Source organism: Anser brachyrhynchus (assembly GCF_964034855.1).
Source record: "Anser brachyrhynchus genome assembly, chromosome: 8".
In the NCBI taxonomy this organism is placed as follows: Eukaryota; Metazoa; Chordata; class Aves; order Anseriformes; family Anatidae; genus Anser; species Anser brachyrhynchus.
This window is the reverse complement of record NC_137702.1, coordinates 27,710,699-27,727,707: the sequence shown is the minus strand read 5'-3', so window position 1 is coordinate 27,727,707 and position 17,009 is coordinate 27,710,699. Positions and strand designations below refer to the sequence as shown.

Genomic DNA, 17,009 nt, shown 5'->3' with positions numbered 1-17,009 from the left:
GTTGACTATAGGAATGTGAAAATACTGATATTTATGTTTAGTTAGTAGACAAGTCTGCTAAAGGAAGAAAACAGTCAGGGTCATCTTGGCCCTGACAACCTCTCTCTTCTAGCAGAAGGCTGAAGGATACACGTAAGTGTAAGTGAGAGGGGGAGGAAATAAAACCAGCACCTTTCTCAAAATGAGTTGAGAAGAGCTGTCTGGGCTACAGAGACAGTGCCCAGGGGACTGCTCACTTGGAGCCTACCCATAAGCTTAAAGGCTCCTGGTTAGGTTCTCTTTTTAATGAATTTTCCCTAATTTAGATCTCTCCTGTGGAATGAATCCTTTCAGTGCCTGCCTCATCTCCTCGCACTTAGGGAAGCATTTGCTTAGACTAAATGCCTACTTTTTTGTGCCTAAAGTGCCGTGAATGCAATATGTACATTCTGTTCTCCACAACTTGGACTTTTTTTTTTTTTTGGCAGAAAGGCCAGCTGTATGACAGAAAAAAAAATCTGTAAGGACACCTTTAAAAAACCTAAGCCATTCACATTATGCAAAACAGTGCAAAAAGTCGCAAGTGCACAATAGACACCGTGATCATAATTCACATTAGTACACTGACTGCTTCAAACCTTCAGAGCTGAAAACAAACAAACAAAAATCCCATGTCACATAAAGCAATAGGTTCTGTCCATTCTAACAACTGTTTTAAATCCAAATTTTCTCCCAAACTTGCTTTCTGCTTACAGTGGAGGCATTTATAACAGTTATTCATACATATGCCTCACACCAGAACTTCTGAGGTTAAAGTAGATGCTTTTGGATTAATAGGCAACAGCTTGACCTACAGCTGCACTTTGCTCTAATCTTTATCATGTGTCTAAAATGCTAATCTGCAGTGTACCACCCAAAGGGTCAGTGGGAGTTTCTTGCCTCAGACCCGGTTCTGGAGGCCCAAGACAGTTTTCCTTCTATCTTCAGCTTTGGGGCCCGCTCTGGGTCTGCAGGACCCCGCTGCAGAATCGCTGGGCAGCCAAGGCTCTAGCAGACGGTGTGAATATGAAGGAGAAAGTAAGGCTGAATGCACACGCTTGCTATTTACGAGCTGAGTCAAGACATTCTCTTTAGCACTAAAATATTCCTAGTATTAGAATAATGATTTTCTCTGTAAAAGGAACAATACTGAAAAATAATGTTGTTGGTAGTGATTTGAATATACATTGAGAGACCGTTCTTTACTATAACATCAAGCTGAAGATCTTTATGGGCTATGCAGTTAATCATCTAACAGGACTGATTCATCTGTTTTTCACAATCATGACACATCCTTCAAATTGAGCATGATGTGTAGCTTTGTTTTTTCAAGTAAACAGATGAACTATTGTTTGCATTAACTTATAGAGTAGCATTGCTCCCAATGGAAAGTCAAGATCTTTTCTTTGAGAAAAAAAAGCTGTTAAAGTGATTAAATGTTAAGCATGCACATGGACATAGAACATTTATAATGAGACGAAATAGCACAGTACCTTTTAATTTATTCCCACCCAAACACCATAGTAAATAAAAGCACAAATGCATTTTGAAAAAAACGTGTACGAGTTTATAGCTAAATTTTAGACATGAGGAAAAAAATAAAATTACCAATGAAAATTCTTTCCAATATTCTGTTGTGTTCAGTATCAATTTGTCTATCGACATCCAAATCATTATTTCCTATAAAACCAAGCTGATGCAAACTTCAGAAATAAATGAACCTATCTCATCTACCAATCCGTGTAGAAAACCATACCTCATGTTTTAAACTACAAAGATGTGTATATTGTTTACATATTTCTGCTATGAATTGTAATTCAATCTGCTAAAATCCATTTTGATGGGCAGATCCTATGCTATAAGCTACTAAAGCAATTGAACTGACCACACTCTTAGTAAGAGAATCAGCTTTTCCATAAGTGAAATGCCCTTGACCAAACTTCATTACAAGTTGTTAACCTGGAGCTGTGGAATTCTGATCTAACAATTATAGAATGCTCTTAGTTTCTGTTTTGCAGTAAAACAGCAAGACAACCAATTTAATATCAAATCCAGTCAAACAATTAATGTTTAGATCATTTTAAACTTGAAAATATAATTAGTGATCTTTTTCATTACCTAAAACAGTTGGTTAGTGCTGCCCTTTACTGGTTCGCAATGGTATACCACAAATCAAAACTAATGGTTACCTGACAAAATGTGGTTCAGCCACAAGGAAACTAAATGAGTATCCTTTACCTCTCTCTGCAGGAGTTCCACACTCCTATCAAATGAATACCCAAAAATACCACTTCATAATCCAGTATTTCCAAGCTACAAATGCTTTTATATACTTATTTCTTGTTTTCTTTTGGAGCACTAAGATAATTTCGAATACTATCATCTGCCAAATTCTCTTGAGTTTTTATCTCATGTCAGAGTGTGATTGTAATTCATTCCTGAATGCTAAATTATGCTCTTCCTCCGTGAAAGAAATTCATCAACAATAGAACAATGAAAATCATCTCTGGAGTGTTTATATTCAATATAAAAATACTGCTCTGATTAAAATTGTTACTAATAAGTAATGTCCATATTTATGCATAAACGCATGGGTGATTTGATAAAAAAATAAAATGCTAGTTTGCCAGACATAACTTTTGACCTGCTGAGTGAACAGAATACAGTTGGTTCTTTAAAATGGCAAATACAATTGTCATTGTATCCAAACATGAAGCCCGATTTGGAAACTGAATTCAGGAGTGGATGATTGCTTCAGCTAGCTATCACTGCCACAGCCTGTGACATACTATGAAAGCTACACATCTTTAAAAAGCTATTTTTGAAAAGGAAAGATGTTTAGGTTTGTATTAACAACTAGAGGATATCTGACAACAGACAATGAATTATTGTGAATTACCGTATGTATTACATTTACCAAATACAACCTTGGATGCATAAGTCTAATCAGAGCAGTAACAGGTTCTGTATGCAAATGTAAGAAGCAGTCCCTGACTCAAAGACCTGGCAACTCTATCTGTTAAAAAAAACAACAAGCACATGAAATATTTTCAAAGTACAGTGTTAGAAGATGGAACTCTTATTTCAAAAACAGGTTCAATATTTTTGAACAAATAATCCATTCCTTTTTATAAGATATTATGATTAATATTAAGTTTGAAAAATGCATGAAGCTTGCGTTGGTGCTGACTGCTCCTATAGAACATTTCCTAAAAGCCTGTTTATAATTGAAACAAACAAACAAACTAAAACAACTTTACTGTGCACATTCCTAATCAATTGTATTGACAGCTGTACCCTATGGTCATGCGCATAGGTGAGGAGGCTCACCCAGGACTGGGCTCAGGTGCAGTGGTGGGAGCCTCTGTGAAGCTCTGTGCCCCTGTGGATTTCCAGGAATAAAAGAGTGCCTAAGCAGAAGGTGAACTGAGCAGAGAGAAATTCAGAATACTGGAAAAAGCGAAGCTTTTCCTCCAAAGCACTTCGGACAATACTGTTTGGGGAGTTTGCCACTGTACAAATGGCTGAGTCTGAAACCATCTCTGGCAGGGTACTGCACTTTCAGGGCTTGGAGCCCTGAACAACAACTGGACTTTTACGATCCTTTTCTTCTACAGAATGCATAACGATAGCATGAAAATGCTTCAGACAATTCTGCTTCATCCTTTCTCTTATTTTATGCAGGAATATTAAGGTTTACCTTTTCTGGAAGGTTTGGACAATTTCTGAGGACACTCACATCATCCACACTGCTAACCACAACCAATGAAGTGAATAGTTAAACCTTCACCAAAGATGAGATTTATACAAATTTTTCATCACTAGCTTGATTAATGTTAATGAAGGCAAATATAAAAACTATCGAGTGCTTAAAAAGCAGACAGTAAAAGTCTTCCTTTTTCAGTGTTTCCTTTGGTGTTAGCATTTCCCTGGCTTTCCCCTCGTCGGCTCAGCCTGCCCTGGAAAGATGACTATTTCCAGTGACATTTTGTGAGCCACTGTTACATACAGCTTCACTGAAGATACAGACAAACTACATTGTGTCTTGTACCTGAAAGAAACGTTAAAATACGATCCAATATGTTATTGTGGGTTTGTTTGCACAACTACAGCTTTCGGAACAACCGGCTGTTGCCTGCTGTGCTAACATGGTAGCCAAGAGCAGTAATACCATAACTGAGGGCAGGGACACCGCCATCCTCCAGGTGGGCCAGCCATCACGAGCAATACAACCCCAAGGCTTTGTCAGTAGGTTTTTCAGCTACTGCTGGCTCCTAGGAAATGATGAAACCTAAAAATACTGGGCTCTGAAGGAACTAATCGATGAGGGAAGGGCATATCTAGGTCTGCTACCCTGCACCACTATGATATCCTTTTTCTACACCACGGGGAGTCACTCCCTGTCAAACTGTACAGGAGGAGTGACTTTGACCCCAAGGAGGTTGGTTCCTTCTTTCCGCTGTGGAGATGAGAATATATTCTCTTTTATCTCGTTTTCCTTTCCTTCTGCTGCTGGGATTTTCCACATTCTTGTCTATATTTTGATTTAGATACAGCTGAAAAGATTTTGGTATTAGCCACTTCCCTTTTTTAATAATTATCAATTATTCGTGTTTTGAAAAAGCAAAGTGTGAAGTATTTGTTATTTTCAAAGGAAAACATTTATTTTAATGGCATATCTGTTCACAAAACAAATCATCAGTGATTGAAAATAGAATGTAAGCTACCACTTTCTGAAAGTCATTTACAGCACAGAAAGACCACTTTGGCAGACACATTTATGTCTATACAAGATTAGATTTTGCATTTATTATGGGCATGTGGCATATTATTAATTATTAACACCAAAAATAAATGTTTATGTTTGCAGAAAAACAAGCTGCTAAATTCTGAGAAAATATTGTCAAGGATTTACACATTGTGTCACGTGTGTTGTGTAAATGGGAAGAGCAGAGTTTCAGTATTTATTATTAGAACAAAACATTTTTCATCCTGCAAAAGGAAATCCAGGCTGTAATTTACCTGCATCTCTAAATCAACAGGTCTGATACTTAAGAATAACCCCTTGTATATCAAATACTTGACTTTGCTTTCTCACCAAAAGCATAGCTCGTGGCACTCCTTTGCCCTCATTCCCTACTGAACTGCAAGCAAATTACAAAGATGCTTCTTCCAGAAGACCTGAAATGCTTCCTTTTCTATCCTAGACCCAAGGAATGAGTAATGGGGCTCCACACCCTGCCAGCAGGAAAACAATGATATTCCACTGAAAAAAATCGTGCTTATTAGATAGTCTCTCTCCTAGATTTCATGCATACCCAATTTCAGGATTTCAGACCAAGATGTCCTGTTCAGAGAAGCTCTTGAGTCTTGAAACATGATTGGGAAAGATCACCTTTCCCTCGAAGGAGAAAAAGTAATTATCAAAGCATATGGAAATAAAGGAAGGAGTAGGATGTCAGACTCGCATATCTGTTTATGTAGTGCGCATCAGTGCAACATCATACTCCCAGCTGGCCACACAGATTGCCTTACTCGTGGGCTGGAGGGCTTTGCAGAGCGCTGCATGCCTCGACCAGCCTTTTCCATTACAACATTGCAGTGCTGCTAGTTAGGTTTAGCTCTGGGTAAAGCCCTGTGATGGAAGCCCTGGTCTAGACAAAGCACTTGTAGCTGCCAGCATTTTTCTGTTCTGCCATCCATCCCGCTCAGAGAAAACCTTTTGCAGACCGTATTGTGATGGAGGTTTCAGAGCAAGGGGTGACACTGTTTTCAGTAGCCTCTCTGTCCCCTGCTCTCAAGCTGTGTTGAAGCTCAAGCGGTGCCAAAACTCTTCTTAGGGGATGTCTGTGTTTCTGCTGCTTCCCCAGACAGACTCAGGATTTGTCTCCCTGCCTGCACAAGTGCAGAAACCTCTTGATTTTGTCATTTATCTCAATACAGTTTTCCAATCGTTCTTCTGGAAGCGACGCTGCTGGAGGCACTGAAGGTGCAAGCCCAGATCAACATTCAAATCCTTGCCAAGCAATTGACTTTACAGGAGGTTAAACAACTGTGGGCAAAGCAGCAATAAAGTGGACGGACCAGCTCTGCCTTTGGGAGAGTTGCTCTGCTATTTCTACCTCAGCCTCAGCACAGCAGTGGTGGCAGGGAAGGGGCAGGTCCAAGCCAGCACTCCTCTTTCCCTTGTCTCATGCACTCTTGCCTGCTGCTTTGCAAAATCCCCTTCAGCTGTCTGAAAAGAGGTCAGAAACGTGCATGCAATGCACTGGAGGAGCAGACCAGCACGGGGAGCAGGCACAGCGGCACCAGGACGCTCTCCAAGGAGCAGGACCTTCCCTGCTGCTGCTCAGCCCCAGGCAGCTGCACCCACTCCCCACTGCCCTGCTCCCTGCTTCCCGCACGGCCCCATCAACCCCCTTGCTCTGGGCCAGGACTCACATCGTGCTATATCTGCAGGTGTCACTTCAGGCCTCAGATGCTGCCAGACAAAGGCTGCTTGCAGGCAGCGAAGCTCCCCGTGCCTCTGTTCACACTTACGGGGACACCTACCACTGCAGGCAAAGGCAGCGACTGCTGCTGCCCAGTGCAGCACGCCCGCGTTGTGGGGAAATGCATTAATAAAATAATTCTGCTGTATCATTAGAGGTCAACACAGCCTATAGCAGGTAATAAAAGATTCATAATGGCACATGAGGGGATGCACTGAATGTCCAAAACTCAGCTTGAAATCATGCAGAACTTGATTAGGTTTAGGGCTCGGTTTCAAACTCGCCGTTCAGCTGTTGTTTCACAGAAAAGTTTGCAATCAGCGATAACACCTCTGTACTAGCAATTTATGCTGCTTCTAGTAGAAATTATGCCTTGTAGCAAGCAGTATCCTAACATGCACAGAAGCTTCCACGCTCGGGCTGGGTAATCAAAAATTAATCCATTTCCCTGATTCCGTTAGGGGCCAATACCAGCTATTACCGAGAAGATGGAAGAAATACTGCTGGAAGCACTTTGAAGATAACGTGTTCCTAGTGCTGTAACTTTCCATCCTTTAGTGTTTAAGGACTGGCTAAACCTTAATTTTAGCCAATTTCTACCCCAGTAAAGCCGGTAGTGGGACCTGCAGTAGTTTATACTTTGGTATATATTCAAACTTTGGTTAACCTTCTGTTTTTGTCTAACCATCAAACCTCCTCTTGGAATCCTGCTAAAATCCAGTCCCAAGTTGCTGCAGCAGTGGGTCCCTCAGTCCATTTAGATATGAACAGTCATCACTCACTACCAAAGGGGCTTTTAGAAATTCAGTGCCAGGATTCATGCAAATATTTTTGATTATAAAGGCATCATCCTTTCTACATCTGACTCCAGCTTATGACGCTAACAAGTACAAAAACAACAGAGAAAAATCTCCTTGCTGCCGAATTTCATCTGCTTTTCCAACCTTGCAACAGCATTTGACAAAGAAATTAAATCAGACCAATTTTTCCTGATGAGCTTCACATTTGGCTGTGAATTCTGGCCACATTCTCTGACTGGATTTGATTTTTGGCCATGATTTTTACCAGTACAGCACATCTAATCTCAGACTTGGTGACAGTGCACTCAAAGCAGCTGCTCCAGCTTTGATATAGAAGAGGCTAATATCATTAGCAGAAGAATTTAACGTTGTTTGACATATCAAATGTCTTAGTCCTGCCTTAATTCTTTGTGGCCAGCCAGCCCCATCAGCCAAGCGATGGCGTCCGCAGACTGGCCAAAGACTCAACGTGGAGGACAGAAAGCTTCTAGTCCAGCAGGTGAGGTTTAGGACAGCAAAACGCGCAGAGCAGCTGCACAGAGCACACTAAGCTTCGGTCAATGGCAGCAGGCTACAGCACCAAGCGCACTACTACTGCTGGCTTTATTTTAAGGCAAAGAGATGCATGAGAAGGAGGCTTCTTCTCTCACTTCCCATATAAGACCAGCAAGCCCTCCTAGCATGCTCCCAAACCCTTCCCACTGCCGCATCCGCAGGCAGGCAGTCCCAGCCAGCAGCCAGAGGCACCCCAAGTGGGAGGCAGAGGCCCCCGTGAGCCATGGCAGGGCTGGCCCACCCCAACCTACCCCCTCAGGCACCCAGCCTGGCTTGTGCAGCGCCCTGTGCTTCACAGTACAGCTATCCACCTGTCCTGTAATTAGGGAACAACCCATTTCTCCTGGCTGCCCCTCTCCTTTACAGAACACCCCATGGAGCCCCAGTGCCTGACTTGCTTCCCTTTCAAGTGGAAAGAGAAAATTACTCATTTGCACCTTCTCTCCTTAAATACCAGCCCTCAGGGACGATTTCCATGCGCTGGAAGGCTGCAAACAGAGCAAGAACTGTTTTGAGGGCTGAGAAACACTGAGGGTGGATTTTCCCACCCCTCTGATCGTTCCTGGCTTGCCCATACAAACTGCTTACCCATGTGCATGGCTCCTGCCCTAACACAGCCACAGAAGTGCCAACAAAGCAATGGGAAGAGCGAAGCAATGCCACTGTCTGGCACGCAGAAAAGGAGGCTGGGAGGAACTGGAAGGGATTGTTTGGACTTTGCTGGTTTAGCTATCTGATAGGGAAAGAGGTAAAACACCCTCCCCGGTGGCTCCTGCCAGTTATTCACCATCTACCAAATCCCACAGCCCAAAACAAAAGCTGAGTTTCTCAACCCAACAGAAATCCACCGCCCCACTTCATTTGGTTACATCCCGGCAAAGCAAAAACGCAAAACTCCTAAGCTTGTCAAGCGAATACAACGGTACCGCTGCGTCCATAAACACGTCTACCAGCTCTCGCTAGGCACATCACGCGGACCACCAAACAAAGCCACCCCCGGAGCGCAGCCCGTGTCCGGCTGCCCAGAGGTCGGGCACCAGGCGCGGCCGGCAGCGAGCCCAAGTCCCACACGGGACAACAGCTTGCGATGTGCCGCACAGCCTGGGGAAGCCTAACGGGGAGAACCGCGTTCGCTTGAACGAGAGCAGGGGGGAAACCGCGCAGAGCGGGCACAGCACGGGCACCCGGGCAGAGTTTCCCCCGGAGCCCGGCGGGTCCGGTCCGAGGCGGGCGGCAGGAGCATCGCGGCAGCAGAGCCGGCGCTTTCCCTCCCCTCGCAGCACCCCGTGCCGCGCTCAGGCGGAGGAGCGGCGCTCCCCGGCCGCCTCCAGCCCCGCCGGTGCCCGCGCCCCGGTGCCGAGGCCGGGAGCCCCCCACCCTCCGTGCCCGGGGGCGGGGAGCTCGGCGGGCGGGGGGGCGGCGCGGCGGCGGCGCTAGGGCGGCGCGGCGGCGGGCCCGGAGGAGGGGAGGGAAGGCTGGCGCCGCCGCCCCGCTCGCCGCCAGTCGCGGGGAGGTCGCCCCGAAGTGAGGAGCCGCCGCCGCCGCCCCAACTTCGGCCGCAGCGCTCCCGGCTCCGCTCGCCCCGAGGCCCCGCGCCGCGGCCGCCCCGCCGGGGGCCGCCCCCGCCCCGAGCGGCGGTGACGGGCGGGGAGCCCCGCTGGGGAGCGCCTCGGCGATGAGCTGCCCGCCGGAGGACAGCGGCCGCCCGGCACCGCCCGGCACCGCCCGCCGCCCAGCGCCAAACTTTGCGGCCGCCCGGCGCCCCGGGCCAACTTCGGCAGAGGGAGGCAGGGAAGGAGGCGCCCCCCGGCTCCCCGATGCCGCCCCGGCGCGTCCCGGCGCCGCCCCGCGGTGAGGCGAGGGCGACCCGCGCGGTGAGTACGGCCCCGGGGGAGGGGGGGGCACCGGGCCTGGGGGGGCGCGGCCGGGGTCCCCCCCTTAAATCCCCCGGGGTCCCCCCCGAGCCCCCCCCTGCCCCCCGGGGTCCCCCCGGAGCGGAAGGGTGCGGGACGGGCGCCCCCTGCCGGCCGCGGAGCGCCGGGCTCGGAAGGGGCGAGGCAGCGGGGAGGGACGCGGAGGGGCCGGGGGGTGCCCGGCCGCCGCCCCCCGGCGAGCACTTGGCTGGCTTTTGGGGGAGAAGAAGACCCAAAGTCGGCTTCGCAGGAGGGTGGGGAGAGTAACCCCGATGGAGCGGACGGGGCGCTGGCGCTCAACCTGGAAACGGTTCCCTCGCGTCGGAAGCTGCAAGTGATTTTTCTAAGCGCTTACCCCCCAAAAATTTATCTAAAGGGACACCTAATGACGGTGAGCAGCGCAGATGAGCTAAATCTGATAAAGCAGATGCTTTTGTACTCTCAAAGTTGGTCCGTGTGCTTTTGTGGCCTCTACCGAATGCACTTTTATTGTTCCGCAATCAACTTTTCGATATTCTGGATTTGATGTGCTAGGAGCCAGCCTCGCTTCTGCAGAGATGTTAGCAGAGACAGTGAGTGAAACAAACGGTGGAGATGCTTTTAAAGAGGGAATAAATCACTGCCTTGCCTAAGGACAATGCGGCTCGGGATGAGCAGCTGGGGCCTAGGCAGCCAATCAAAACGAGGAAAACCCCAGCAGAACTTTCCCGGGTTTGATTTTGGTGGGTTTAGATGCTTTTTCTTTTTTTTTTTTTCTGGATTTGCAACGAAAAATAAAGGTTGATTTCAGGCATGTTTTTGGAGCTTTAAAGGACGTTTACCAGAGAGCTTCCAGCAATTAGCAGCATTTTTCCAATAGACCCATGGACTGCCGTCAAGCCTCAGCCCCGTGACGCTGATAAGAAGTGGCACCAACTTTCTAGCTACGTATGTAAAATCTGGCAATAGCACAGAACAAATTCAGGATCCGTTAGACTTCTGCTTTCGTTCCATTTTGACAGTAAGAACTTAGAATTTCATCAGGCTTTAGAAAGTCAGCAGCTCCCACCCTGCCTTGGAGGCTTGGTAGCCCGATACCCCCAGGTTCTGCTTTCTGAAGTGCGCATAATATTACCTGACCGGGTGAAAAATAACAACCAAAAAAGCCCCAGCCACCCCAAATGCTGACTTAAATTCAGAGAGGAAAAACTTGCACAACAGATTGAGTCTAGGTACAGAGATATTTAAGGCAATAAACCACAATTATAAAGATTCTAGAGGAAAACCTTAACGCAGCTACACATGAAGGCTTTAAAATTTAAATAGCTCAAGTGCCTTGGCTCCATATGCTGACTGCCGATGATACCCTGCAAGTAATGGCAGCGGTGGTGTGAGGTGTCACTCAGCAAAGAATGATGTGGGAAAACCCAAAATAATTCAAGTGCAGTGCCGAATCCCAGCTTTTTGGTAGCAGAACTCTGTATCTTATTTTCCTCAGCCAATAATTATTGACATTTTAAATTTCTCCTGAGACAAAGAAATCTTTTTCTGCTAGATAGTTGAATAAGCCTGATAAAAATAGAAGATAAACTTTGTTTGGAGCAGTGTTTGAGTCCACAGGCACTACAGCAATTGTTTGGAACATACTTGGATCTGAGTGTGATGGGAAGTGTGCATTAAATTGTTAAATATAGGTTCCATTTTTGTTTGCATAGATAACTAATTCTGCATAAGATGTTACTATTGTTACTATTTTTCACATTGGAGCTGTGTGTGTACTGGGCTGTCAAGTTTTCTGGGTGTACCAAGGTAAAAATGTTTGGTTTTGATTAAATGTTGTGACATGCGGGAATGAGGATTAGTTCTGTTTTGTAATACCTATTATTTCATCAATTATAATTAATAATTGGCGTGGACATAAAGGATCTTTTTACCTGGGCGTGATTAGATACACCCCTCTGCTGAAGCTGGGTTACAAACTTCCCACAGGAATACAAGCTGTTAGGGGTGCAAACTTTTTCCTTTGGAAAAAAGCGCTCTGCAGGCCCCCACACTGTCAGCTGACAGCCCCCATTCCATGCATCAGTTAGGGATTTTAACCAGTTCTCCTCACACTGGCGTAAATCATAGTAACTGAGTCGGGCTCTTGTTCTTACTCCAGTGTCGTGGCAGTGTATGGTTTATCAAATACCTGGACTGTAGGAGAAGCGATTGCTTGTTATTTTATTGCATTCTTCACATACCTGCTGTACGTCAGAACCGAAGGCCAGGAACCACCCTGTAACACTGTGCAGCAACTTTTCAGCAGGGACCTGATGCAGGAGGGGGACTGCAGACCTTCCAGCTGATGCCTTTTGCGCCGAGGGAATCATCTGGGGCCGGGGGTTGGATTTTCTCTGTGATGGAAGGAGGCAGAGGGGGGTGTGTTTGCTAACAACCCCTGACAAGAGCTGAAGTTCTTCACCAGCAGTAATTCTGCCGAGATGCATTTTAGCTGGTTTAGGGAGAAGGGGGTATCTGCTCAGGCTGCAAAATGGAAATGCTGCATGAGGTCTGACTGGCAGCCTCACCCACCTGGGAGGAGGCTGCATGCGCACCTTTACAGCCAGTTTTAGTCTGGGGGTCAGCTGTTTGCCTTCCTTAAATGTGTGATGCAGCCGATCTGTAACATGCTTATTGTAGCCTAAATGTCCTCCACTTTGCACAGAGAGGTGCTTTGGGGGAAGGCAGGGACAGCAGAGGCGGTGTTCAGCTCCCAGGTGCCTGGGGAATGCCTCCTGTTTTTCAGGTTGCAGAGGTTATGGCATGTGAAAATCCAAGGCCCCCGCTGCTCGGCAGTTCACACCGCTGTTGCCCCACAAGGCAGGGTGCCTTGAAGGTTTCTGGTGTGTTAGCTGTCCTCCAGCAGCGTGCTGCCACCTTGCCCTCAATCCATAGCTGTGTCACTCCCTCCCTCCGTCAGCCCCGTGGGCCCTGCGCCCCCAGAGCCTGGGACCAGCTGGCGGACAGGGAACCGGAGGTGCAGAGGGTAGGTGGGGGTGTCACTTACTGGTTATTCCTGATTTGTTGATTGCTTCTTGTAAGGTCAAATGTGCAGGTGTTAACTGAGGGGGTAAAAACTGCTGCTTTGTTACCCACAGCAAGAGGCTTAGTGCTACGGGGCGCGCGCAGCTATAAACTTCAGAAATGTTATTCTAAGTGTTTTTTACAAAATAATGCACATATTTTTAGAATTAGAGCACTGAAATGTAGAATGCATATAGCAAGTGACTCTGCAGGAATAAATATAAGCAAGACGAATTGTACGGCTCTGTTAGAAAAACCCCAATAGCGCTTAGCATATGATCCTTAATGTGCTTTGGTCAATATCTTTCTCTGTATCAATGGAAGCTCATTAAAAGAAGATATTGCAGACTAACTGAGCCATGCCGTATTAGTTCTTGCCAAAGCTTGACATTTTTAATACATTAATAATATGTCTGTAATGTAATGGAAAACTATTAATCAGAACTGGTTATATGCCAGAATTTTAAGCTATAATTGGCTGCTTCTTGTCAGGGATGTCTGTCGTACAGTTCTACATCTGCCTAATACTCAGATGTCTTGCACTCCTCTGCACTTTTTCCTTGTCAGTGCACTAAATTCGATCGATGTTATAGTCTATAATTCTGTGTAACGACTATCATTATGACTCTGGCTTACTTTAATGAGAATTCGTTATATGGGAAGTGTTTTAGCACAGTGTGTTAAGGTAGCGGCTTGCTTCCTATTATTTCAGTCCTATCCAGTCTTGTTTATTTGTAGATCTGCATCTCAGCAGTTATAAAAAGGTTATTGGAAACCGAAGAGCTGGCAAGGAAAATATTAAAGAAAACAAATCTATTTTTCCTGAATATAAAAGCTTGTAGACTAAGGATAATTAAACCTTGTAACTTCTTATTTCTACACAGAAACATGATGTTCACTGACTGTTCATTCCAGCTATGACCAAGCATTCTCTAATAGAGACTGTGTTCTGATTTCTGACAATAAATTTCAAATAATTTGCAGGTTTTGAGCCAGGTCAAGGGTCTCTCTTTTTTTTTTTTTTGGCTTTTATTTTAAGCAGAGAATGTTTTTCCCTTCTGTATAATGACTGTGCTAGGCTATGTGACTTTTTAATTTTTTTCCCTGCAAAATACATTAGAAAGGACTAGAGGAGACAAGTATGAGGGTGTCTTTAGAAGGATGTGGAAAAACTTCTCTGAATTATTAAAATCCAAGATAGTAAGTAAATGTTGCCATTGAAATCAAACAAAAAATAATGTAAGGCTGCTTATAAAGCTATGGTACTACCCAATGTGATTCTTAAGAAGATCTAATTTTAATTTAGTCTTAGATATTTCTTCTTTTATGTCAAATTCATATTTGAGGCTTAAATGTATTTGATCTAATAGAGAATTGTTATTGCATGAAATTTCAGATATTCTCTGCATATTCTGATAAAATATACCAGAGTTGTATGGTAACATTTGATAAAACGAATATAATGGAAAATTGCATTTACGTCCATACGGCAATTATTGTAAATTACTTTGCTATGGAAACACAATTCAACCATCTGTTGGCATTTCATAGTGTCTGCAGTTTAGCTCAGTTTAAGATGAAGCATTATTTAAATATAGGGATGCCGTTTGTGAATAGCTTTGAAGATAAGTTTTGAAAATGTGTATTACCAAAGCGACATACACAGGAGCTCAGCGAGTCATATGACACTTGCTGTGGTTTGGGGTAGAGGAGGGTTCATGGCACACAATTTAAGCATCAGAACAAGCAAAGTGGGTGACAGAACGTGATGACTTACGGTTGTTCCTTGACGTCTGCCTGAAGGGTTTGCTTAGATTTTAGCAGCATCCAGGCAAAAAGCGTGCAGAGGTGCTGTGGTGGCTGTCTGAAATCCTCCTCCTGCAGAGTCCAGTCCTATGGCCACAGAAAGCAGTGCACGAGCTCCTGTCCTCAGCTGGCACAGGCTGCCAACAGGCGCAGGCTGAAAGAGATGAGATGGAGTTTGTAGTCTGGTTTTTGCCTGTCCATGTTTAGAGAGCTTACCCCGTCTTTGCAGTTTCCCCCGCACACTGTTTGTATTTTTACCAAATACATATGTTGTCATTGTAATAACATCCTGGGATTTTCTGTGTGTAATAAAATGATTGACATGACATAAACTGAGCGAATTTCTAGTTAACGTTTTGAAGGGGGGAAAGAGGATATATCTGCTATGAAATAAATACCGAGTACACAGGGACCCCCACCCTCAAACCTAGGAAAATACAACATCCATCCTAGAAGGGGAGAGCATCCTGACAGTAAACGATAAATGAACTATTATCTTCATCAGTAGTTTATCAGCATGATCAGTTAAAGAAGAAAAAAAGGAGCAAAGCTCTTCCAATGCTAATGAGAAGTTTCAAGGAAACAGAAGTGCGTTTACAGTATCTTTGTTACTCTTACAAAAAAAAAGAGTGTAAGAACCATGTAAGGCTTTTGGAGCTTACTGAGGTCCTCTTGCCAAGAGACTATCAGACCTGGTACTCATCCCTTTGTCACCTCAATAGAAGAGCCTTCCTGCTGTTTCACCACAGAGTTAGGTTCCCTGCTCCCCTGCTTGCCTGGATAGACATGCACAATACTCAAGTTCTGTAGTTTGCTCTCTGGTGTTGCAAGGAATAAAGTACAGTTTTGGAAGCAGAAACATGTAACTCACCTGGAGTGTTATAGATCTGTGTTTGTTAGAGAAGAGTTCAATCCTTCATGTCAAAATACTTTTCACTCTGAATGATTTGGGTGGTTTGTCCGTTGTAGCACAGCACCCACAGTAAAGGTTATTCATATTATACCAATTTGCTTTATATTGCATCAAACCTCCAAAATGTCAACATGTAATATATTTTGTAATGCATTGATTCTTGGACAATAACTCTAACTTTTATTGTTTCTAAAAGGGTGCTGGTGCCAGAAGAAAAGAATGATTGATGGGAAACAGACACCAGCCTGTAGACACTCATCCTTCTGCTTCAGATACTGATTTATCAATGCATCTGGGCATCCCCTGTGAGCTGTGAACACGGAGGATCACTCAGGGTTATCGACAGTGTAGCTGAAGACCCGCAACTTCACAAAGTATTATCTGCTATTGGACATCTTTTACAAGAAGCCCTGACAGATAAGTTATAAGACAAAGGACAAGCTCTGCGTTTCTGTGAAAGGCTGTCACTGGGGTCTGTGTGGCTTCTACCAAAGTCTTCAACTTAGTAAAGCAAACACTGTATCCTAATGCTTCACGTTTGAGTTGGAACCTATTTTATAAAATACATACATGTATATGTATATATATGTATAACCTATATAGACTGCACGTACGCCAGTACTGAACATCCTTACAAAGGTGACATAAAAGGATTTAGAAATGTATTTGTCAAGATTCCTGTCACTTCACGCCCTCTGGGTTACCGTATCTTCCGTGATGCAGCATTATCCTTCTGTGTGGGGACATTATGATGTGTGTAAGACTCAGATTTACACAGAAGAAGGAAAAGTATGGGATTACATGGCCTGCCAGCCGGAAGCCAGAGACATGATCAAATACGTAAGAGTGACTCTGGATCCCCCAGACATAACGTGTGGAGATCCTCCTGAGACTTTCTGTGCAATGGTAAGGCAAGCTTTTAATTTTCATAACTAGCGGATATATCCTTGTGCTAGATTGCTGCAAAATGGAAGTCGTGTAGCGCACATATAAATATCCCGGAAAATCTGCCTCATGTTCCAAATGTGAGAGGGTTCTGCTAAACAAACGCCAAGCAGTACATGAAGCTAGGCAATGCGATGTTCTTATTATTGGGGCCTAGCTTGACTTTGTCTCGATTCAGTGTGTCTTTAGGTCAACTTTTAATGACTTAAAAGAAAGCAGCATAAAACTTGTAGTCCGTTAACCCCTAACCAGGGCACATTTGCCTCAATCACGAAAGTATTCAGTGAATTGGTTCTAATACAGTCACCTGAAAGCATCATAGCATTGTATAATTCAGCATCATTTCTCAAGGCTTGCTCAAGCTGCAGAAGCTCAAAAGTGGTGGTGGGAGCTGTGCTGCTGGAGCTTTTTGGGCAAGCCTGCACTGGCACAGACGTTATTGGAGCCTGGGTACCCCAGGCAGCACGTATTAACATTTGTGTGCACGGGAAGCATAAGAAAGCTCTTCATATAGGGGCTGGCT

The 17,009-nt window shown here is 44.9% G+C and overlaps 1 protein-coding gene across 12 annotated transcripts in view; it reads left to right on the top strand.

Moving 5' to 3' along the window:
* Nucleotides 1-9,382: 9,382 nt before the first annotated feature.
* Nucleotides 9,383-17,009, top strand: part of NTNG1 (netrin G1) — a 157,179-nt gene continuing 149,552 nt past the window's right edge. The window contains exons 1-2 of one of the 12 annotated variants that reach the window (XM_080603593.1): nucleotides 9,383-9,738; nucleotides 15,738-16,447. In XM_080603593.1, the coding sequence (XP_080459719.1) occupies nucleotides 16,202-16,447 (246 nt within the window). In that variant the 5' untranslated portion in view covers nucleotides 9,383-9,738; nucleotides 15,738-16,201. Of the gene's footprint in view, nucleotides 9,739-9,841; nucleotides 10,705-12,215; nucleotides 12,785-15,737; nucleotides 16,448-17,009 lie in introns of those variants that run through there. The other 11 variants (XM_080603602.1, XM_080603599.1, XM_080603600.1 and 8 more) reach the window with 11 other exon arrangements.